This window comes from Jaculus jaculus, chromosome 3, assembly GCF_020740685.1.
Source record: "Jaculus jaculus isolate mJacJac1 chromosome 3, mJacJac1.mat.Y.cur, whole genome shotgun sequence".
In the NCBI taxonomy this organism is placed as follows: domain Eukaryota; kingdom Metazoa; phylum Chordata; class Mammalia; order Rodentia; family Dipodidae; genus Jaculus; species Jaculus jaculus.
This window is the reverse complement of record NC_059104.1, coordinates 90,291,458-90,314,398: the sequence shown is the minus strand read 5'-3', so window position 1 is coordinate 90,314,398 and position 22,941 is coordinate 90,291,458. Positions and strand designations below refer to the sequence as shown.

General features: G+C 46.9%; 1 protein-coding gene across 9 annotated transcripts in view; it reads left to right on the top strand.

Annotated features, from left to right (window-relative positions):
• Gramd1b (GRAM domain containing 1B) overlaps window positions 1-17,038 on the top strand; it is a 183,186-nt gene extending 166,148 nt beyond the window's left edge. For all 9 annotated transcript variants that reach the window (XM_045145819.1, XM_045145818.1, XM_045145823.1 and 6 more), the window contains 11 exons: window positions 12-168; window positions 1,212-1,401; window positions 4,403-4,543; window positions 5,401-5,519; window positions 5,766-5,908; window positions 7,552-7,655; window positions 8,182-8,385; window positions 9,374-9,464; window positions 13,280-13,387; window positions 13,708-13,825; window positions 16,488-17,038. In XM_045145819.1, coding sequence (XP_045001754.1) covers window positions 12-168; window positions 1,212-1,401; window positions 4,403-4,543; window positions 5,401-5,519; window positions 5,766-5,908; window positions 7,552-7,655; window positions 8,182-8,385; window positions 9,374-9,464; window positions 13,280-13,387; window positions 13,708-13,825; window positions 16,488-16,577 — 1,465 coding nt within the window. In that variant the 3' untranslated portion in view covers window positions 16,578-17,038. The remainder of the gene's footprint in view (window positions 1-11; window positions 169-1,211; window positions 1,402-4,402; window positions 4,544-5,400; window positions 5,520-5,765; window positions 5,909-7,551; window positions 7,656-8,181; window positions 8,386-9,373; window positions 9,465-13,279; window positions 13,388-13,707; window positions 13,826-16,487) is intronic.
• Window positions 17,039-22,941: the final 5,903 nt, after the last annotated feature.

Genomic DNA, 22,941 nt, shown 5'->3' with positions numbered 1-22,941 from the left:
ATTTTCTTCAGCTACTGTGAGGAGATCCCTGTAGAAGAGAATGAAGTGAATGACAGCTCATCCAAAAGCAGCATAGAGACCAAGCCAGACGCCAGCCCTCAGCTGCCCAAGAAGTCCATCACCAACAGCACACTGACCTCCACAGGGAGCAGCGAAGCCCCTGTTTCGGTATGAGCAATAAATGTTGGGCTTAGCCACCCCCTCATGAGGGATGGGTAGAGGAGAGGAGGTCCCATTGTGGTCACACTGTTTTAGGAGGCATCCTGGAGCCCTGGTTAGAGTCCCAAGGTCCAGAGCTCTATTCTCAGTGTCTGGGTTACCTGATTTGGCTTGACCTCTGAGAAGATGAAGAGTGTTACAAGTGTGCTCTGTGAGTACAGCTCCTGGCAGGATGCTGCAGATCAGCCTCTCCATTGGGGAGCTGTCCTGTATGTTTTGTTTCTTTGTTGCCTTGATCTAATGTCAAAACCACACATGAATTTAGAGCTGCAGGACAGTTAATGACTTACACTGTTGATGTATATTTGTTGAGCTCCACTATGGTTTGTTGTCCCACTGTACTGGACTTTATGGAGGCTACCTAAATGTCCTCATGGATTGCTCCCCTTGGGGCCACTATGACAGAGAAGACAGAACCCTGATGACAGAAGAGGGTCATGGAATATACCAATGGGGTTCTCTTCAAGAGGAGCCCCTCAGGAAAGGACTCTCAAGAAAGGATGACTTGAGTACCTGTGGCCCAGTGGTCAGGCCACCTTGTGTTAGAATGACAATATCACTGATGACAAGTTTTCATCTATTCCTGAGGTTGGTGTTAAAATAGAACTGTATTGATTCTCTTCCAGTACTAATGGAAATAGGAACCCCAAACCATGTCTTGAAATCCTCTAAGCATCTTAGGAAAAAAATACTACCTAGAGGCAGGCTGGCACGGTGACAGCATGGTGGTGCTCCAGGAGGGACCTGGAACTGGAGGGGCCACCTTTAGACCTATGGGCTCAGCGCACTATTTGAGTGGCCAGTAGAAGATGGGCAGCAGTTGCCTTGATCTGTTTGCTCATCTTCTGTGCAGATTGGTGCAGCCTAGCATCTGAGCCCAGCCCAGTCCCTACACAGTGCTGTTGGGAATGTGAGGACTTCTCAGACCAGGTCCTTGATTCCCTTTGGAGAGTAGACTCACACTGGTATGTGGCTCTTGGTTTCCACTGCAGTTTGACGGCCTGCCTTTGGAAGAGGAGGTGTTGGAGGGTGACGGGTCCCTGGAAAAAGAGCTTGCCATTGACAATATCATGGGGGAGAAGATTGAGATCATTGCACCTGTGACCTCCCCTTCACTGGACTTCAATGACAACGAGGACATCCCCACTGAGCTCAGTGATTCTTCAGACACCCATGATGAAGGTGAGCATCTGAACATGGATCCAGAACAGCCCTTCCTCTCTTCATTTTGAGGGCTTAAAAGAAGTTTCCACGCAGAAACCTGGAGTCAGTTCCTAGGTTCTGGGAGGAACAGAAGTTTTACAATAACGTGCATCTATGGTTAGTATTCATCCCCTTCGACTCACTGCTGAGTCCCCATCGTTTGCTTGACAGACAATGTGTTGTGCTGCCATTCATTTTTGCCACCTCCTTTAGACACTGGTTTGCCTTGCCACTCTGTCCTTCACTTACCTGTCAGCTGCTTTTTGGGGGTGAGGTAGGGAGGATCATTAGTTTTTTTTTTTTATTTTTTTAAAATTTTATTTATTTATTTATTTGAGAGCGACAGACACAGAAAGACAGACAGAGGAAGAGAGAGAGAATGGGCGCGCCAGGGCTTCCAGCCTCTGCAAACGAACTCCAGACGCGTGCGCCCCCTTGTGTATCTGGCTAATGTGGGACCTGGGGAACCGAGCCTCGAACCGGGGTCCTTAGGCTTCACAGGCAAGCACTTAACCACTAAGCCATCTCTCCAGCCCGGATCATTAGATTTTGATTGACACATCCTCAAGATAACTCCAAAGCTTCGTAGTGACTGAAACATTAAGTGGTTAGGCAGAGCAAGAGGGCAAGACTTGCTGGGTCAAATGGACACAGAGCTCTCTAAGTCTTCTTTCTAATTATCTAAGCACTGCTTCTTGTTTTTCTCTTGCATAGAGTAACCCTCCACCCACTCCTCACCCAGGAGCACACAGCTGTTTATTCCATGGAGGAAGCCAGAGGCTAAGAATTCATGAACATAACTGATGGGTCCCCCCCCCACACACACACACCTCCCCTACATTTCAAGTACACAGAATAGACATGCTCACTCTTGTTCGTCTGTGGACAGTCTCTCCTAGAGTCATCTGTTGTGTGTTCCATCCTTGAGTTGGGTTGCCCATCTCTGTTTAGGATCCTGGGATGGTACAATTGACTGCTTAGGTTGGCAGGGTATCATTGCCATAAGCTAAGTGACCAGTCTGTGCAGTCTTAGACACTAGTTATAGTCCTGCATTCTTCCCTTGCCTTCACTAAATCCCAGGAATGTCAGCTCCCCATGTGAGGTCACATCAGCCCATGCAGACATAGTCACTAGGGTGCTGAGGGCTTGGAAGGAACACGGAGGCTTAGCAGCTCACCTCGGGATTCAGACGTTCTTCTGTAACAAGTCAAATCTGGAGAGCGCCAGGTGAAGTGCCCTGCTGGCACTGCTCTGCATATGATCAAGTGTTGGTGTGCTGGTCAGGATGTGGCATTCCTGAGAATGAAGGAAACTTCACTTTTGGAACCCTTCCAGACCCTTCTATTTTCATGTCTGCTCTCCCTTTGGTTCATTATATATTAGCCTTTTTTTTTAATAGTTACTAATTGTTTTATTTTACCACATTGTTTTTGTTGTTGTTGTTGTTGTTGTTTTTGCTTCTGGCTTATGTTGGTGGCTTGGGAATTGAACCTGAGCCATAAGGCTTTGCAGACATGTGCTCTTAATGACCGAGTCAACTTCTCAGCGTCACCTTTGTCTCATTCTGATTGGCAGTCTTCCATTGTAATAAGTGCTTTCTCTTTCCTTTTTTTTTTTTTTTTTAATAAAGAGTGGGGATCTTGAAGTCATGTGGGAGATAAGCTGCTTCATATAATTAGGAATTGTGTCCTACGGAGTAGCCCCACCTTATATAGAGCTTTTCTCTATAGAGACCATTTTAGAGTCATCAGTGGCTCTTAACCCACCTGTGCCATTGACTACACTGCATTTGATATCACTGTATCTTAGAATCTCTCAAACATATCTTACGTGATTTTGGTGACCTCAGGAAGTAGTAGTAGTTTGTTTTTTTGTTTTTTTGGTTTTTTTTTAGTTTAGTCTTAGATCAGCTTAATTATAGAGAGGTTTGAAAATGTAAAAGCCAATACAAGCATGTGCCCTGTAATTACTCTGGTTGGATATTCAAAGGCATTTCCATAAGATCATATCACCTGGTAACTTTGGATTCTGTAACAGATGGCTTTAGGTTGCTGAGATGAACTTTTAAACTAGGCACAGTTATGGAGGAAGATATATTTATTGCAGCTTACAGATCTAGGGGAAGTTCCATAATGGCATAAGAAACTGGCCTGCTTTCACAGGTTCAAGCAGACAGAGAGAGAGAAGCCAAAAACCAAAAACCCAAAAGTTATACCACAAACAAACATGCTTTAAGAACTCTAGACACTTTGTATATCTTTAGACTGGAATTGCAAATCCACCATTATACCTTAGGGCTGGACCCTGAGATCTTCACACTGACATCTCCTCCAGCCAGGTGGCTGTAGATCCAAACTACAAACTAATAAAACACTGAATATATTGGGGGCCATCTGTTTAAACTACCACAGACTCTTAATTTGTACAAGTCCACTACAGTAATTAAAGATGAAATCTGGACTGGAGAGATGGCTTAGTGGTTAAGATACTTGCCTGTGAAGCCTAAGGACCCGGGTTTGATTCTCCAGGTCCCACATAAGCCAGATGCATGTGGTGGTGCATATGTCTGGTGTTGGTTTGCAGTGGCTAGAGGGCCTGTCGTGCCCATTCCTACTACTCTCTCTCTCTCTCTCTCCCTCTATCTCTAATAAATAAATAAAAATAAGTAAAATCTTTTTTTAAAAAATGAAATCACCTCATTTCTTAGAACATCTGCACTTAAGTCCAACCCAGTGACTTTAGTACATTTTCAAATTTTCCATAAGTGATCAATGGTCATACTGTCCTTTTGAGCACTCAGCATGTGTCCCAAGGAAAGGAGGTAATAAAAGCAAGGACAGTAACTATGAGCCCAGACACTGCACATTGGTGGCAGTGTCCATCCACATTGACCACAGAGACATCAGTGCTCTGGGGGTGACCTCTGGGTCCCCTGCCTTCCTCTGTCACTATCCACTCCTCTGCCCTGTCTTTGTACAGGGGAGGTCCAGGCCTTCTATGAGGACCTCAGTGGCCGACAGTATGTGAATGAGGTCTTCAACTTCAGCGTGGACAAGCTCTACGATCTACTCTTCCGCTCGCCCTTTCTGCGCGACTTCATGGAGCAGCGACACTTCTCTGGTCTGAGCTGCGGGCTTAGCCCTCCCTTACCTGCCACCCTCTCCCCACTGGAAATTTCCCCCGTTCTCTGCCTCTTCCCACACAGCCCCAAGTGGCCCACTGACCCCTCCTTCTGGCCTTTTGCAGTGCTGGAAATCCTGAGGGGTGTCATTGCCCTCTCTGACCCAGCACTTTGCTTGTCTCATGCCCCCAGTCCACCAGGCATTCAACATTCCCCAGAAAGCAATACCTGCTGGCTTTCTGCCCTCACAGGGCCTTCCTTGGGAGGCACCTTCTGTGTGGAGCATATTGCTTTAACTCACTCAGTCTTCACAGCCATGCTCTGTGATGACATCGGCAGCCTTGGCACTGGGGGTTCATACTTCTGTCTCATTCTCTCATCCCAGCTACTCTCAGGGTACAGATGCAGTAGCTTAGCTGAGCTGCTTGGCAAAGCATCCACTCTGGGAACAAGCTCTGGGCCACAGTGCACCCCCAATCTCCTGAAAGGACAGGACACATTGGGGACATGAGGCAGTCATGGCCTAGAGGAGATTTTTTCCCAAGGGATCTGAGGCCTTTGCCACAGTAACGCTAGTGTTGCCAGCACCCCCGCAGGTGGCCCTAGGACCTCCTGCCCCAGCTGCAAACAATCAGCATTCTGGAGTTCTGTGTAGAATTTAGGCAATGCTACAATGAGACTCTTTCTGCTCTCCCTTCCCCTCCTTCTAACCCTCCCCCCAACTTTCAGTTCCACATTTGGCTTTCTGGGGGCAGGGGCCTGGCAGCTTGTAGTGAGACGTTCTTTGGAGGAGAGATTCAATCACAGGGACTCATACTGCTTTCCCTCCTTCACCTGGGGCTTTTCTCTACCCTAGATATCATCTTCCATCCATGGAAAAAAGAAGAGAATGGAAACCAGAGCCGAGTGATTCTCTACACTATCACCCTTAATAACCCTCTGGCTCCCAAAACTGCCACTGTCAGGGAGACACAGGTGAGTAGGAAGAGGGCAGAAACAAATAAACCAGAGCTGGGAAGCCCTGTTCTTCCACAAAGGATGAAGGTTGGGATCAGGAAGGTATATCTGGGTGGAGACTTGGCTTAACCCTGAGCCAGCAGCATCCAGCTGACTTGGACGCTGCCAACTTCATGGTACTACTCCTTCAGTTCAGGAGTCGTGGGGTGGCAAGGTTGTCCTGCTTCTCTTCAGTTGCGGTCAATGAACCTTTCCTATCCCCAGACCATGTACAAAGCCAGCCAGGAGAGTGAATGCTACGTGGTCGATGCGGAAGTCCTCACCCGCGATGTGCCCTACCACGACTACTTCTACACCATCAATCGCTACACCCTCACCCGCGTGGCCCGGAACAAGTGTCGGCTCAGGTGCAGTGTGTGAGGGCCTCTGCGGATGGGGCTGGTCTTCATGTTCATTTGTTCCTAGGGAGAAGAAAGAGCTTGAGTACCACCCATGGACCTTCATTCAGCCTCCTCTCTGAAGGCTTCAGAGAGGCCTCTCTTCCTTCTCTGACCATTTATGATTCCCCATGTGTCCCCATAACCCCTGCATCGCCTTAGGACCATCTTCTTCACCACCACTGTTGGGTTCCTGTGGTGCTATATAGGCACCTAAACTGCATTTGCTGGGGTCTTTAGAATAACCCAATGGAGATGGGTTTATCCTCATTTTTCAGGATAGTAACTACTGAGAGTCACATTCCAGGACACAGCTCTTAGAATTAGAGGCCTGTGTTCTTGGCCCCAAGCCCTGTGTGCTGGAATTTCCTGTTGTCTCCCCTGTTGGTCATCAAGCTCCAGGAGAGCAGGAATCCTGACCTGCCCCCCACCTTGCCCACAGGTCTCTGAACTGAGCCTACTAAGATTCCAGTAGTGGGTACTGTGATGCCCATTCAAAGGAAGAAATCTATACTCTGACATTTGAGAAAGCAGGTAGTCTAAGTGGAAAGTCAGTACCCATGCCCATTTGAAATCATCATGGTGTATATAGTATCATAGACCCAGTGTTCTTGATTATAAGGAATAAGAAACTCACTCATGTAGTTCAAATAAAACAGAGTTCAGTGAAAAGTCACAGTAGAGATCCCTTGGGAATCAGGAAGGACTAACTACCTTAATCTCAAGATGGGCTTTCATCTTCCTCATCTTCTAACTCTTGGGGTGCATTCTGAGCATGTATTCTTCCTTGTGCCTTCTTTCTGTTCCTCTTTTTCCCCTCTCTTCTCATCTCCTTCCTGGAGTTCCTTCTATCTTTTAGCCCCCAATGTCTAGTTTCCTTAATTACATGTTTCACAGAGGATCTTCCCCATTGTGACTTTTCTATCCAATCCATGCAGAGCTCGATTGACTACACCTAGACCACCTAGACATTGGGTGGGAAAGTGAGGTGGTTCTATTGGGTCAGGGTGGATGTAACATCCTGGGGAGAGGGAGAAGCAGGCCAGGCCTTAATGTGGGGTGCACAAGCTGGGAGAACTTACTCGCAAAGGCTCAACTGCACCTTGAGAAGGAAGGAAAGAGCAAGGCTACTGTGTAGGAGGTGATACTCCGAGAGGCATGGGCAGTGGTGTGACCAGGGGGCCTTGTGATCTCTTAGGAGCAGTGAAGGGGCCATGGTAAAAGCAGATGGTGTTCAGACATGAAAGTGATGAGATCCCTGAGTGCCTATTTGGACTTACAAATCCTTTAACTTCAGTTTTAAGCCTTTCTTTGATTGTCTAGGAGGTGGGGACTTTGCTGGAGCTCATGCTGCAGACAGAGGAAATGTCTGCTTTAGCATTCTCAACCTATTTTCTCAACAATAGAATGAGGATAAAGCCACTGGCTCCCACTGACCTCTGAGGGTGGCCAGAGAGATCAGAGGATGTGACAGAGGTGAAAAAACTTCTGAATTTTTAAGCACAATGCAATTGTAAATCTACCTTGACTTTCAAGGGGTATTTCCTTTCACCCAGCAGAGAAGGGTCCACTGCTAGGAAAGTGAGTGATCTTGTTTCTGGTCTGTTTCTCAGGGTCTCTACAGAGCTACGCTATAGAAAACAGCCCTGGGGTTTAGTGAAAACCTTTATCGAGAAGAACTTCTGGAGTGGATTGGAAGACTACTTTCGCCACTTAGGTGGGTGCTATGGTCATCATGCTGTCTAAATGTGAGCCTTTCCTTGACCTATTCAGTGACCAGGGGAATGAGAGGCAGAAAGCAAAGGAGAGATTAAGACATTAAAGTGGTTCATAGGGTCACTGGTTCTTCCCCTGAAATGTGTGTGGAGTTTGATATACTTGTGAGCATTCATCTTTCATGAGACAGTGTTAAGGGGCCTGCAATTGTCCCTACTCCCATCTGAACCATAAGATCTAGGTTAGTATCAGTCATTGTGTTGCAGGATCTGCATGTCATGATTGATGAAGTGTGTGATAGTCCCAAATCACAGACATGAGGTTGCAAATTCTGGGAGCGTGGTGCCCCAGTATCTGTTGAGCAGTGTAGAGGAGAGGTTTCCATCTTCCCCCCAGGCCAGCCTCCTCAGCTAGTGCAGGAATGAGACTTCAGTAGTAGGAAACTGCTTCTTGGAGGGGGGAGGTCAACTTACTGGGTTGGAAGTACGTGAAGATGGCCTCTGACGTGGCCTCTTTGTGTCCGATAGAGAGTGAGCTGACCAAAACCGAGAGTACCTACCTAGCTGAGATGCACAGACAGTCTCCCAAGGAGAAGGCCAGCAAGCCCTCAACAGTGCGGAGGAGGAAGCGCCCCCATGCTCACCTGCGGGTGCCTCATCTGGAAGAGGTGATGAGCCCTGTCACTACACCCACTGATGAAGATGTGGGCCACAGGATCAAGCACGTGGCAGGTGTGTTCCAGGTGGGGATGACTGAGGTTGTGGGGTAGAGCCTCATGTCTCTGCCATGGCCTACAAATGCACAGTTATTTTGTTCTCTGTACTGTACTCTGTAATTTGCCTATAATTGGAATGTAACTCACTAAGTCTGAGGTTCCCAGAGTTCCTGTATATTCTTGTTTTCCCTTTATGCTCTTCAGCTCCTGTGGAACCTTTATGTGCTCAGTCTAACAAAAGTTACCCTTTAGTTTATGTCATCTGAGGTTCTTGGCTACCTGCACAGCGGGTGTGCAGCCTCCATGTTTTTGGGAAATGTACAAAGGATAAACTAAAAGCCAGACACCAGAGATTGCCCCATGCATGTGGGGAAGAATGAAGCAGCCCTCAAAGGCCCATCAAAGGCCTGCCTGCCCAGGCTGTAGACTCCCTTCATATCCATCTTGCCATTCATTCACAGCCTCCGGTGTATTAGCTCAGTGTGGAAACCTGGGTTATAAGAAACCTAGAGACTGATGATCCCAGTGTTTTATCAACTCTGCTTTGCATATCCCTGTGAGTTCATTAACATTTCAAGGAGACTAGAGCACTATACTCTCTCCCTTGTCTCTTCTCCCCGCCCCCCAGCCTCTTAAACTGACTCTCAGAGAGGTCACGTGACATGTGCAACATCAGGTCATTGATTATGGATAAAGCCAGAGCTGGAAGCCAGCTGCTTCTAGCCCAGTCCCCTTCCTCAGCTAAAGATCTCTGTATCCTAGCTTCATAGGCCTGTTGATTTTTCTTATTTGTTCAGTGCTTACCTGACCCAGTCCTTGATCTTGGGGAACTTACCTTCATGTTGCAAGGCTGGGAATGGCCATATTGTTGCTATGGTAGCATCAAGCAGGTCCCTGGAATGCATACCTTGACCAGTTTTCTGTCAGCAGTCAGTTGCAGTTTTCTGTCAGCAGTCAGTTGCATTGTAGACTGTGGTGATGATGGCCTATTTATTCTCCCACAGGTTCCACGCAGACACGGCATATCCCCGAGGACACTCCCAACGGTTTCCACCTGCAAAGTGTGTCCAAGCTACTGCTGGTTATCAGCTGTGTGTAAGGGACTCCAGGTTCTCCCTTCACTCTGGCCCCTCCCCTCCTGCCTGGTGAAATCATCTTCATCTCTCACACATATAACCCGCTTACTTTTTTCTTTGACATCCAGTCTTCTATGTTTGGATCAGTTGCTAAGTGTGTCATTTGTTATCTTTTCTGTTTTGTGTGTATGTGTCTTTTATATACCACTCCCTGTATACTAACCTTCTAGATGAGATCGGGTATGTTCAGGGTGGTATGGACATAGGCTAGCCTTCTAGGTTAAAAAAAATGCCTTTCAGTAGCACGGTGTCTAGTAGGTGAAAGCAACGCTCAGAATTCCTTCACAGCAGGATAAAGTCTAATGTAAAGTTGCTCCAGGGTATCTTAAAAATTCATTAATTTGTAAGAGGTGCTCTAGGTATCTGCTGTGGGCTCAGAATTAGAGATGCACACTTACAGAGCCTACGCTCTGGCAGGGAAATCAGACAAAATCAATAGTTACAATCCAGGGAGAGCAGATGTTTATTCCAACCAACGTGATATAAGACCGTAAGTTCAATAGCTTGCACGGAAAGTTGAGTTAGGAAGATGTAAAGTCATAAGAAATGAAGGCATAATGTAGGAGAACACAATTAGCTGTCTGCTGTATGAGGTCCTCATGATTGACTGCCCAGGACAGTCAACATTTTGAGCAGAAGGCAACTGGAACCAGTCAGGGTAGGTCTTCCATCTGGTTTGGTCCACTGTGGGACACCCCATTCCTTGGATGGGAATAAGCTTTGTGGGCTTAACCTTATGTGCCCAGGCATAAGACCATCTTTAAGTGAGTCTTGCACCAATGTTCCCCCCCTCCCCAGCCTTCTTTGAAGCAGCCTTAGAGACTGAACAAGGGTACAGCACCTCCCTAAGGAAACTGGAGGAGACTCACAAGTTACATAGATGAGCATTGTAGTAGGATGGTGAATGGATTGGAGAAGAGAAAGCTGGAGGGCGCTGGAAGGGCTCTACATGAGAGGGGCTTCCTGACCTAGGTGAAGAACTGTCCAGGTATATAACCTTACAGTTATGTCACATAGAAAGAGTAGTGACTGATTCCAGTGACTCGGTGGTGGTGTCAGTAATAGAAATCTGGAGTCTGGTAGAAAGTCATTAGAAAAGGCATGTCAAGCCCCTGGCGCATCTGTGTTACATAAGGTTGTCCAGTGCAAGGAGATAGGCCTTTGTTGATGTGAGCCGTGTGCCTAGAAGGCAACAGACAGTGTGGATATGAGTGGTCCTTCCATGCAGTGTGCCAGAGATAGGGCAAAGATGACCTTGGGGGCGCCTTATTAGAGAAAAGCCTGTGAAGAACATAAAAAGGATTCATATGCATCACTGATGGAAGCATAACATGAAAGGACATGGAAAAAACGTCCTGACTCTAACATAAGAACCAAGGTATTACTGCAAAATTAGAATGTCTGTTCTGTTAAAACCACATCTCAGTATTGGATGTTGGTAATTAGAGCATTGTCGCCTTGGCTGAGTTCTGTATTTAAGTACTCTGTGTCTTAATTTTACTGAAGTAGAGAAGGCTTGCTCACCTGAACACATCCTATACAAGGTATTAGATGACTTTGGGCTTTGTAAGTTTCTGCTGATCAGACCTTCTGATCCAACACAACAGGCTCCAGGCTGGGGATCTACCAGTAAATAGTCCACGTGGAGAACACTGGCACTGCACGCTTGTTCTCTCTCTGCCTGGCTGTTGCCATCATCCACCCACAGTGCAGGGCCTCAGCCTCCTGCCTCTTCTTTGTTTGGACTACAGGGGAGCCTTCCCTCATAGAGGACAGGGGAGTGTTCCTTGGCCTTTTCTTAGCACAATCAGGATTCTAAACACAAACCCAAATGCAGGCTGAAAGGTGGTGTTCAGCACTTCTGAAGAGGCGGGCATTTGGGTGACTCAGTGTATGCTGATGTACTTAGCACTGAAATTCAACACCCAAGCTCCACATTCTCTTGGGGAAGTGGGAGGATAGTCCCAGGGACCTGCAACTGGCAGGTGAAGGAAGGCTCCTTTCTACAGTATGAGAAACACAAATGAGAAATAGAATAGTACATGCTCTTTCTCTCACACACACCTTTCTCTCTCTCTCTTTGTCACACACACTCCTCTCTCTGTCTCTCTCTCTCTGCCCCCCCCCCACACACACACGCACGCACGTGCCTTCACCAGCCTGAGGCACAGCCAGCTCTTTTTCCACCTATGTGTTCTACTTTTGCTCTTTCACTAGCATCTCTGTCACTGTTTACCCATACTTTCTCCTTTCATGCCATGAACCAGCCCTTGAGGTGAGCCTACTGTATGTTAGGCTATATAGTCTTTTCCAGTCACATAACAATATGAACTAGTAGGTTAGGCATTATATCCCTATAGAGAAAAGTTTCAGAAAATGTAGAAATTTGATCAAGGTTAAGACATTTAAAAAAAATTTTTAATTTTATTTATGAGAGAGGAAGAATATGGGAGTGCCAGGGCCTTCAGCCGTTGCAAAAGAACTCCAGATGCATGTGCCACCTTGTGCATCTGGCTTATGTGGGTCCTTTGGCTTTACAGGCAAGTGCCTTAACCACTAAACCATCTGTCCAATCCAAGACATTTTTTTTTAATTTTTATTTATTTATTTGACAGTGACAGACAGAGACAGAAAGAGGCAGAGAGAGAGAGAAAGGAGAGTGGGCAGGCCAGGGCTTCTAGCCACTGCAAAGGAACTCCAGACGCATGTGCCCCCCTGTGCATCTGGCTAACGTGGGTCCTGGGGAATCGAGCCTTGAACCGGGGTCCTTAGGCTTCACAGGCAAGCGCTCAACCGCTAAGCCATCTCTCCAGCCCCAAGACATTTTTTTACTACTAAGAAATTTTTAAGTGGTTCACCAGGGCTTTAACCAAATTCTGCCTGCCTGTCTCTGCATCCTCTCCTTCATCTCGGTTTGGTGTGGCAGAGGTAGGACAAGGGTGACTTACGGACTTCTGTTGCAACATGGCCCAGACCACCACTTAAGGATAAGCGAAGAGAATTGTGCCAACTGTTCTGGTCTCTTCCCCTGAAATCTTCAGGCTCAGGGTTATCCTTGCTTCTCTTTGCCTCTAACCACTACTTGTCTACACTCTGGGAGGCTTCCGCTAGTTCCATGACCCCTGTCTGACAAAGGCAGGTCCAGGGAGGAGGTATTGCAGCTTTAGAAATGACACCCAGCTCCACCAGCCTTGTGTGGGTCCCAACATTGATTTAGACTCTTCTTGATTTATCACCTAGGCTAAGAGTGAATCTGTCTGCAGCCACTTTCTGTGCCCCTTCCTTGCCTGTCTCCTCATCCATTATGTCTTTGCTTCTACTATTTCTTCCTCAAAGACACCACTGAAGTCCAAGTCCCTCCTTTCCTACACTCCTGTTTCTAACTTCTGCCTCCTTCCCATTTCCCCCCCCCCCCCTTGCACCCATTAGGATCTGTTTCAGGTACCAGCTCTAAGATTTCTCCCTTTACTCCTGATTGCTTCTCCTCTCCACCATCCCTCTCTTTCCTCAGGCACCCCAGTGTCTGTGTCTCCCCTTCCAGTGCCTTCAATACCTTCACCTACACACCCTGCTCCGTGGCTCCTCTGCTGTGTGCTGGCTCCTGCAGGCTAAGCTGCTTCTTTCTCTCCCCTCATTGCTGTATGCCTCCAGCTCCCTCACTGCAATGCTTCGATGGCCCACTAGGGGCAGGCACACAGCCCCAGGGGTGGGCGGGTGATACCTGGCCCAGATTCCATCTCATTGCTGCTGCTTTTTCCTATGTCTCCCTCCCAGTCTGGTGCTGCTGGTCATCCTTAACATGATGCTCTTCTACAAGCTGTGGATGCTGGAGTACACCACCCAGACCCTCACTGCCTGGCAGGGTCTCAGGCTCCAAGAAAGGTAATCCTGGCCTCGTCCCCATGACCCCACCTCCACCTGCTCCACCCAGTGCTGAGCCCTGACTCTTGCCTCCAGTTCCCTGGGACTGCCTTACTGCTCTCATCTGGGGGCCTGCCCTTGGAGATGCTCCTGTAATTTGGCTTTAAGAATCTATTCTAGAGCTTCCATCTACTTCTGCTTTGGGGCACTGGGGGTCTGGGGCATTGATCAGAAGATAAAGCACTCTGATGTGACTCTCTGTCCTTTAGGGGTCTGGGAGCACAGTCCAGTCCGCTGAGCATAACTCCAGCTGCTGGGGTACCCCTTCTTCTACCCCACAGGTTACCCCAGTCTCAGACAGAATGGGCCCAGCTCTTAGAATCCCAACAAAAGTACCATGATACCGAGCTCCAAAAGTGGAGGGAGATCATCAAGTCCTCGGTGATGCTCCTTGACCAGGTGAGATGCCCAGATCCTTCCTTGTGCACCAAGAAACATTGCCTCCTGGGTCTCTATCTGCCCAACAGCCTCCTCCCATTTATTCTTCCAAGTCCATCCGTGGCTTTAAGTTTTAAATGATTCTTCGGCAGGGTCAGTGTGTTAGAAATGCAGGCACTCCCCAAAGTAATAGCAACAAATTCACACATTGGATTTGTAGAAGGAAAGACAAGACAGGCATTTACACAGAGCACCCCTCCTTTACAGAGATTTTTTTTCCAGAGGATGTTTCTGTGGAATTCCCTTGGATGTCTCTTACCCCATCCCCTCAGGGACACCCAGCCTTCAGTTGCTGGTCATCCTCGGGAACACTGTGCTGAGTGTAGACTGTGTTAGGTCTTTTTAAAATTTATTTATTTATTTTTTGGAGTACAGTTGCCTGTTTTCCTCTAAAAGTGTAGATCTAGCTACTGATGAAAACTGCCCTGGTGTAAAATTCAGTAGTTAGTTTAATTAACATGGAGGAGAGAGCTTCTTTCTTCCATACAGAAAAATTTAATATTGTACAAGTGTGCCCCTACGTGGCTGCCCATACTGCCACCTGTGCTTTGGGATTAAAACCAGGAAGGGGGCTGGAGAGATGGTTTAGCGGTTAAGCGCTTGCCTGTGAAGCCTAAGGACCCTGGTTCGAGGCTCGGTTCCCCAGGTCCCACGTTAGCCAGATGCACAAGGGGGCACACGCATCTGGAGTTCGTTTGCAGAGGCTGGAAGCCCTGGCGTGCCCATTCTCTCTCTCTCCCCCTGTCTTTCTCTCTGTGTCTGTGGCTCTCAAATAAATAAATTTAAAAAAATTAAAAAAAAAAACAACAACCAGGAAGGCCTTTTTTCCGGCTACATCAAAATTTCTATTCCCCTGAGAGGTGTCATTCTGTTGTCTTGTGATCAGCTAAGCCTGAGATAGAGCCCCAGACTTGCCCCTGGCTTAATATGTGGCCCTTGAGGACACAGATTAACACTGGAAAGCTTCAGTTTCGTCTTCTATTAAGTTGGAATTGTGATCATAGCTTCATGGAAAAGCAGTCATACTTTGGCACAATGAAGGCTCACATTTTTATTAGACATTGTTTCCCTTTCAATGTTCATTCAGTTCTAAGCTCTAAATTGCAGTGTGAGAATCTTATTGTAACTTCCAAACAACCACTGAATGGGCAGTGGAGTACATTGTTTAGGTTTAGAGCCACATTTAAGGAGAGTGTTTTGGTAACCAAAGAGGATAAAAACAGCACAGCGAGGAGCCTCAACATTTCAAGGAGTGAATTTTGAGTCACGCAGTCAAAGCAGATTCTTTCAGATTAGATCTATGTGACATTGGAAAGGGCTTCTTGGCATGATTGAAATGCCAACATCAGTAGTAGGGACAGCAGGACAGCTGATGCTGGGGCAGAGTAGTGGATACCCCAGAGGTCTCCTCCAGCTCAAGAATTCTGTGTTCATGTGGGTCCCCTTTAACTTAGGGCTTGAGGCTCTGAGATTTGTAGCTTGTAAAACATTATCCTACAAATGTCAAGAGAGATATTTTGTTTTATTCTAGTTAAAAGAAGCTTTAAAAAGAACAGAAATGGGCACTTTCCCTTATGACCAGTGAATATAAAAGAAGCAGAGAAAAGAAAGCGGTAGAATAGGCAGAGAGACGAGAAGTTCTTAGCATATAACTAAATGTAGAAGTCTCGTCTTGAGCTACAGCACAATAGCTTACTCAGAGGCAGTATTTAAACATGCTGCTGTATGATGGCCCCTAGTAGTCTCCCACTGGAACCAACCCAGTTAGACACCTTTCATCCCATGACCTAAATATGTGAATTCACAGGTGTGGAACCAATGAGGAGCCTTTCTTTCTTTGCTTGGCACCCTTGGATATATCAGGGAAGGATACAGCAAACACGAAGCAGAATGCTGAAGATAGGGTACCCCAGAGCACCAGTGTTCTATCTGAGAACACAGGAAGAAAAGGCATGACTGCTACCCATGGAAAGCTTGAGTTTGTTCTGAGCCTTTACAAATGGTTAAGAGTGGAGTAGGCAAAAGTGGAAACCTTCAGATCCTTACAGCAATTGGTTGATTAAGGTATTAGTTACTTTCTGGTTGCAGTAGCCATATACCTGATAAGAAGCAATTTAAGGATGGAAAGGCTTATTTAGCCTTATAGTTCCAGGTTACAGTCCATCGATGATGGGAAGGCATGGGGCAGGAGCTTGAGGCAGCTGGTCTTGTACTGTCCACAGTCAAGAAGCAGAGAGACATGAATGCTGTCTCTCAGCTCACTTTCTCTTTGTTTATGTAGTTTTGGGACCACGGGCCATGGAATGGACCAAGCACAGTTAGGGTGGGTCCTCCTGCCTCAGTTAACCTAGAAATTTTCTCAGTGACAAATCCTATATATTTGTTTCCATGGTTATTCTAAAACCTGTCAAGTTGACACTCAGAGTTTAACAATCATACCTAGTGAGTTTGTAATTCAGTGAAACAAGTCAAAAGTTACTGTTAACTGCAGGTCTAATTGAGAGGTTTCCAGTGCTGGATTGCTAAGGCCCCTGGGAGTCACCCTTATCCCCTTTAGCTCAGTGGTCTGGTGTGTGGCATTTGCTGCCATGTGGGGACACTCACTGAGAACACTGTCTTACAGATGAAGGACTCACTCATCAATCTTCAGAATGGCATCCGGTCCCGTGACTACACATCTGAAAATGATGAGAAGAGGAACCGCTACCATTGACAAGGCAGGACCAGGGGTGGCTGCAAGAGGCCTGTGCAATACATGTACATAGACCATATAAATATATATAAATATATATATATATATACAGAATATAAATATATATATATTATATACAGATTTTAAAAAGAGATAATGCCTATGTACCAGGGAGAAGGAGCGGGACCTCCCGCCCCCTGTGCCGGCCGGAGCATCGTTTTTCCCTCGGTGGAGGGGCCGAGGAGGGCAGGGACCACCTCTCAGCACCGACCTCCCCTGATCCTCCCACCCTCTGTTCCTTACCCTTCCCTTGCTGGCCATTCTTGGCTCTTAGAAGGGAAATGTTGCTGAGCCAAAGTTATGCCTATTAAGACCCTTGGGTCTGGAAAGGAGTCTCAAGGGGGCATTGCTTAAGGTGCTTCATTCATTCCCTAATCCCCTCTTGATTATTTCCAGAATAAAAGACAACCTGTTCTTCCCTGCTCAGTGCTTCCCCGGCCTTCCTTGGGAATAGGAGGCATGGAGGGCAGGAGTCCACTTCAGACTCTCTCTCGGCAGCCATTGATAGGACCATGCTGAGAGCCAGGTGGCGAGGACTGTGACAGCTGGCAAGGCAGCCTTTGGGGGCCAGGGCTTTGCAGCTACAGGCCCCTGAGCTCTTGCACCTGAGGGGAACCTTCTCAGTCACCCCTATACCTTCCTTTGACCCATGTGGGCTATTGATCCCATAAGGGCTGGGAATTTCTAACTCTCCCACCCTCTTTCTCTCTGGTCTTCCCCCAGGCTGGATCTGGGGGAAGTGTCACTTTTTAGTGCCTAAAGTCCTATTGTTTCTCTGTGCCCTAAGAGCACATTGTCTATTAGCCAGGGTGGGGCATTTTTGACCTTGATAAAACCTCTTTTAGTGGTTATAAAGTCAGGTCTGTGGCTCTAATTCTTTCTCCTTGAGCTGTGAGCTTAATTTCCAGGGTAAGGTTGGGTGTCCTAGGTGCCCCAGGCTTTGAAAGACAGAGAATGCTCTAGAAATATGGGTAGCAGGGTCTGCCCAGAATCCTATGTGAGTAGTGAGCACAGTAGCCAGGCCACTCAGGACTGACGGCACCATTTGCTCTTGGTAGAGAACCAGCACTGGCAGTAGAGACAACTCTGAGCCAATAGAGGAAGGATCTGACGGAGGTATGGGTGTTGGGGCACAAAAAGGCCAAATGGAATCTGTGTCCCACCAAGGCCGTTTCAGTCCTGATGGGTGTGTGTGTGCAAATCCCTTCATGTTCTCTGGCCCTCTGAAAGTTAAGATCACCAAGAATAGAAGGAAGGTACTGGATTAGGAGCCCAGGCCAGCCAGGGCCTCTTCAGTGTTGGCCTACCAGGGCTCATGCTTTCCTGTGATCTCAAGAGGCCCCTTTGGGCACAGTCATCATCCTTCCTACACCAACTTGACGCTTTTCCATGTGATGCTGAAGGAATCCTGCCAGCCCCAAGCACAGCTCATATAGATCCTTACTGAAGACTTCCAGCTATAATTTGACTAAGAAGAGCTGTTCCAAGCTGCTTCCTCTGGGCTTCTCAATGCAAGGGGCAGAAGGAACCCCCAAATCCCTGATCCCCCAGAATGTCAGCACAAAGGAAGGAAGATGTTATCTAAAAAGAATGTTCTATTCTAATTTTTGAATGGGCTGAACATTCCAGTTTGGCAACTCAAAAACATGCTTTTGACTTTTTAGTCTCTCTGAGAATAAGGTCTTGGTACTTCCCAGAGAGTAATATCAAAGAATCTAAGGGCACATGCCACCATCTCCCTTTGAGGGAAGAAGATAAGGGGACTCCAGGTAGTCACCTGGCATTGAAGTGGATTCTGTGTGATCCTTGTGGAGCATGCATGTGCCTAAAGACCAGTTGGTTACCACCCAGTTTTGTCTAGGATTTTGAGGAAGAAACAATGGTGAGGATCAGGACCCACAAACCTTGAGATAGAGGAGGAGGAACGGTGCAGATGGCTAGACAGTTTCCCCTGGGATAGTCAGAAGCCAAAAATTATTCCCAGAAACATTGGGGGAAGAAAAAACTTTCTCAAATTGATTGCATACATAACTAAACCCAGTTATTAAAATTGCCATGGATCTTTTGGGATGACTTCAAAAAGGCTCGCTGTTGGGGAATCTGTAAAGCAGGACTCTTCTGCTTTCTCATATATTGTGAGTTGTACCAAACGACCATGTGTGTCCATAGGAATGGCCACCAAGAACCCTAGCTCTTGTGAGCACTGTCTCAGTAAGTGTTTCATCTTTAAAACAAGGAAATGACTAACAGTTTGATTTATTCCCAAACAAAATCTGTTTCTCCTTAGTTAATGACTAGTGAAGGAAAAGGGACATTACCCTGATAGTCAAGTCTGTGTTGAGTCCTGGTGAATAGCTGTCTGCAAAAGAGTTCAAAGCCACTACTTCTTGTATTAGTTCTTCCAGCTGGCAGGTTTTATTTATTTATTTTGTTGTTGTTGTTGATATGAGTGCTTACTTAACACAGAACTCTCTCTGTAAGGATTTATGTGATTGAAAATTTGAGTGCTAATACTTAAGAAAGTAGACATGAAACCTTACCGTGCTACTGAATAGCTGTGTGGTTTTGTGCAAGTAATTCCTCACCACTGAGCTTCTATATGTACTTGAGAGAGAAGGGGCTGGATCAGTGATCTCTAAAGTAGGTTGTAGCTTTGACTTTGGCTTGGAAAATAGACCAGAGACTGGCAAAACTAGGTGTTCTCAGATTCAGAAGGTGCCCCACTAGGAAGGAAAGGCTTTGGGGCTAGAGTTTGTTTCTCTGATTGTTTTCACAAGCAGGACAGTTGTGTGATGGCCCAGGAAATTCAGAGTAGATGCACTTTGTTTCTCTGAGGCTAGGAGGACTGGAGAGTCCCAGTGGTGGGGAGGGTGTTGCTCAGTATTAACTTAGAAGAATGTCTCCACTTTCTTTGGCCTAGCTGTAGTTTGGGAAAGAAGCTTCCTGTGGACTTGATATAAGATAGGATAACAGCAAGAACATCTTGGAATGAGTCCAACTTTCATCTCTAAGAGCTCTAAAGCCTTTCATCTCTCCATTCTTCCTCATTAACAGAGACATGGCGAGAGCAGCTTTCCTTCCCAGTTGTAGCACTTCTCTTCGGGCTCAGCCAAACCCTGTTGGGGTTTGGACGAAGTATAAAGCTTTGGCTAAAATCCTTAGTCCCGTTAGGGTGCTGGTACTAAGGAGAGGGGAGGACCAGGAGACCTCAAGATGAATGCTTTGCCAGAAATGGACTCTCTACATATCTGTAGCCCCTCCCTCACACTGGGACTGTGCCCATTATATTCACAGACAATGTATGTAGGATGAGGTGTTGGGGAACTGACTAGGGAAGATTCTTTGCAGACTACAGGTGGTCAGAAGGGTACTTTCTGTGCCATCTCATACCACTTCTTTGCAGGGAAGCCAAAGCCATCCCTTTTCACTAGGGCCCTAGGAGAAATAGCGCTCTCCTCTCTTCTTCCAGGTGGCAGGGCTGCGATGGTCCTCCCTGCACACCTGGACTCTTGCCTGACTCCACCTCCTTCTGTCTCTAAGCTATGGGACAATCACCCCTTGCCATCCTCAGCCCTCACTCCCCACCCTCCAGCAGGCTGGCCCCACTCCTTCAGTCTCCATGCCTTCTTCCAGAAGATGCACTTGGGTCCACGAGGAATGTTTTTTCTGGAAGGCCATCTTTCAGCATCCCCTGCATTCCTGATGTGAAGCAGGAATTTGCACAAGGTGTAGAGAGCTCCCTCTCCCGCCTCTCTGCCCAGCCTTGTTACCTCACTTCTGCTCCGGCCGCGGCTGTGATGGCTCAGCGAGCTCCCCGTTTTGGTGTTCTGTACAACAGCTCAGGGGTCTTGTAACTGGAGGTCCTCAGCAGGCCTGGGAGCCCGGATTGGAGCCTTGGCTGCTGGTGAGAAGCACTTGCCTGCCAAGATTTGCTGATGCCAGACGATCTCCCCAACATGTGAATGTTTAACAGACATTGTCATCTCTGCCCCTTGGTCCTCCTTGCTTCTCTCAACACAATGAGACACTGCAGAAGCAAAATGGCAGCCTGTGTATGTCCCAGGCCGGACAGCTGGCTCTGCCTGAGGAATGGGCCCTGGGCTCCTGTGCCACGTGCAGATTACACAGTAAAAACAACCACTTTTGCCAACAAGAATGTATGGCACCCCACATTTCCCTACCTTGCACTCTAGGGCCAGACCACTCTCTGCATGGACCAGACCATTTTCCCAAACCCATGGTGCTTTTTCCCCCTCACTCAGCCTAGACTATGAGGTGGGGAGGGATGGATCAGAGGCCATAGTGGACCCTGAGTTGGGATGGAGTGGGGGAAGCCAGACGGAGCAGCCCCCAACACCTGCACTGGGCCACACGTGGGAAAGAACATAGGTTGGTCTCAGTCAAGCTGTTTGGCCATCTGTATTTGGATCTGTAACTGTACTTTGCCTGGCGCTGTGCGCAAGGTCTGAAAATTTACTGCTAGTTCCTAGAAACATACAAGGCTACCCAGCCAAATCTTAATGTAAAGTAGCTAGAGCCATGGAAGTCTGGTATGAATTAAAAGAAAAAGTATTGAATTACAAATAATAAATGGTGTGTGTGTTTATTACTTGCTCCATCAGTTTCTCATCCCCAAATGTTTTGAGTGTCCCCATGTAATGCTCACAGCAAGTCCTGACACCACATGTATGCTAGCCTGCTTGACCACTGTCTTCCATCTCAGGAGAGTGGCTGAGTTTTTCAGTCATTCCTGAGTACACACTGTGGCATCACTATTCACTGGGAGTGTGGCCTTGTCTGTCTCTCACTCCAGTCTTCAGTGTTTTAGAAATAATGTTAAAAGATAAAAGTGCCTCTGTATCTCTTAGTATGGTGGTGGGTATAGTACTGTGATGGTGTTTCATCTCAGTCAGCATTGTCATGGGAGTTGTGGTAGACTGAATCCCAGCAGCTTCTTGTTACACACTTCATGTTTTGGGATCACTGCCCTTTCAGAAGGTCAGATATTGGGAGACAGCCTTGCCTCACTGCCTTTATGCTCCCTCGGGTAGGAGCAGTTGCCCCCAGGTTTGATGCTAGGCAAGAACACAAGGTTCTCTTTTGTCCTACTGTGTTTGGGGAGGAGGGAGAGGAAAGAAAGGCTGACTCACACACTCAGCATGTTCACTTCCAGACTGGGTGTGAATTTTGCTCTCAGCATAACCACTGGGCACAGGAAGTAATGCAAGTCTGAGCCATAGTGTGTACAGATACACAAAGTAAATAGAGCAAGCGGTCTTTAGACACTTTATTAACATGATCATGGAGTTTACTGAAAATCAAAACACATACAGACAGGCATGTAGGACCTGGTGGTCAAGAACACCATTTCTGGAATCAAAAAAATCAAGAAAATTCAATAAAAAGGCATCTATGTGGAAAATAATTATATCTGTCACAAGACGAGATCTGTCATAAGGGTTTGCTAACTGAGTCTTATGGCATTTCACAAACCTGAAAGCACACACCCTTCAGTGGTGTCCCTTCCCCATCACACCCTATCTTTCAGCTGCTGTTCCTGGCCAGTGGTGACACTGGCAGAAAGGACAGCAATACTGGCTCTGTGGTGTAGCTGAACTGTGATGGAGGCCGATCTGATTTGTAACTCAGATCTGTCTTCTGGGTCCTGTTGAAAACTCCAGCTAAAGGAAATGGGCTGCACTAAGCATGAGGTATCTACCACATTAGCTTTGAGAGATCAGGTAGGGCCTGCATGATGCTGTTTTACCAACCAAAAATCATGGGATCCATTTAGAGTCTAACACAGGGATTCAGAGTGAGTGTTGAACAATGTGGAATGGGTGGAGAACCAGACTAATGACCATAAACACCAAGTCCTATTTGGATATGCTTGCAGTGACTCCAAGTTCACAGAATGTGTGTGCGAGAGAGAGAGGATGTTGTGCTTTGTTTCTCCATTTCCATGTGAAACCAGGAAAGGACCAAAGACATTTGAGATGTGTCTAGCTCTTGTTTATCCTGCTGCATAGGTCAGCATAGTCATTTCCCATTGACTCATGCAAAGTGAACGCACAGATCCTAAGAAAGGTATATTTTGGTGGGCTTTTGGTTTTTTTTTTTTTTGCTTGTTTTTTTTGTTGTTGTTTTTGTTTTTGAGAAATAGTCTCTATGTCACTGAGGCTGGTCTCCAATCTGTGGGCTCAAAATGATTCACCAACCTCAGCCTCCCAAATACCTAGAATTACAGAAGCATACCACTATAGGCTGACCTGTAGCCCAAGCTGGTCTCAAACTCACTTTTTTTTTTTTTTTTTTTTGAGGTAGG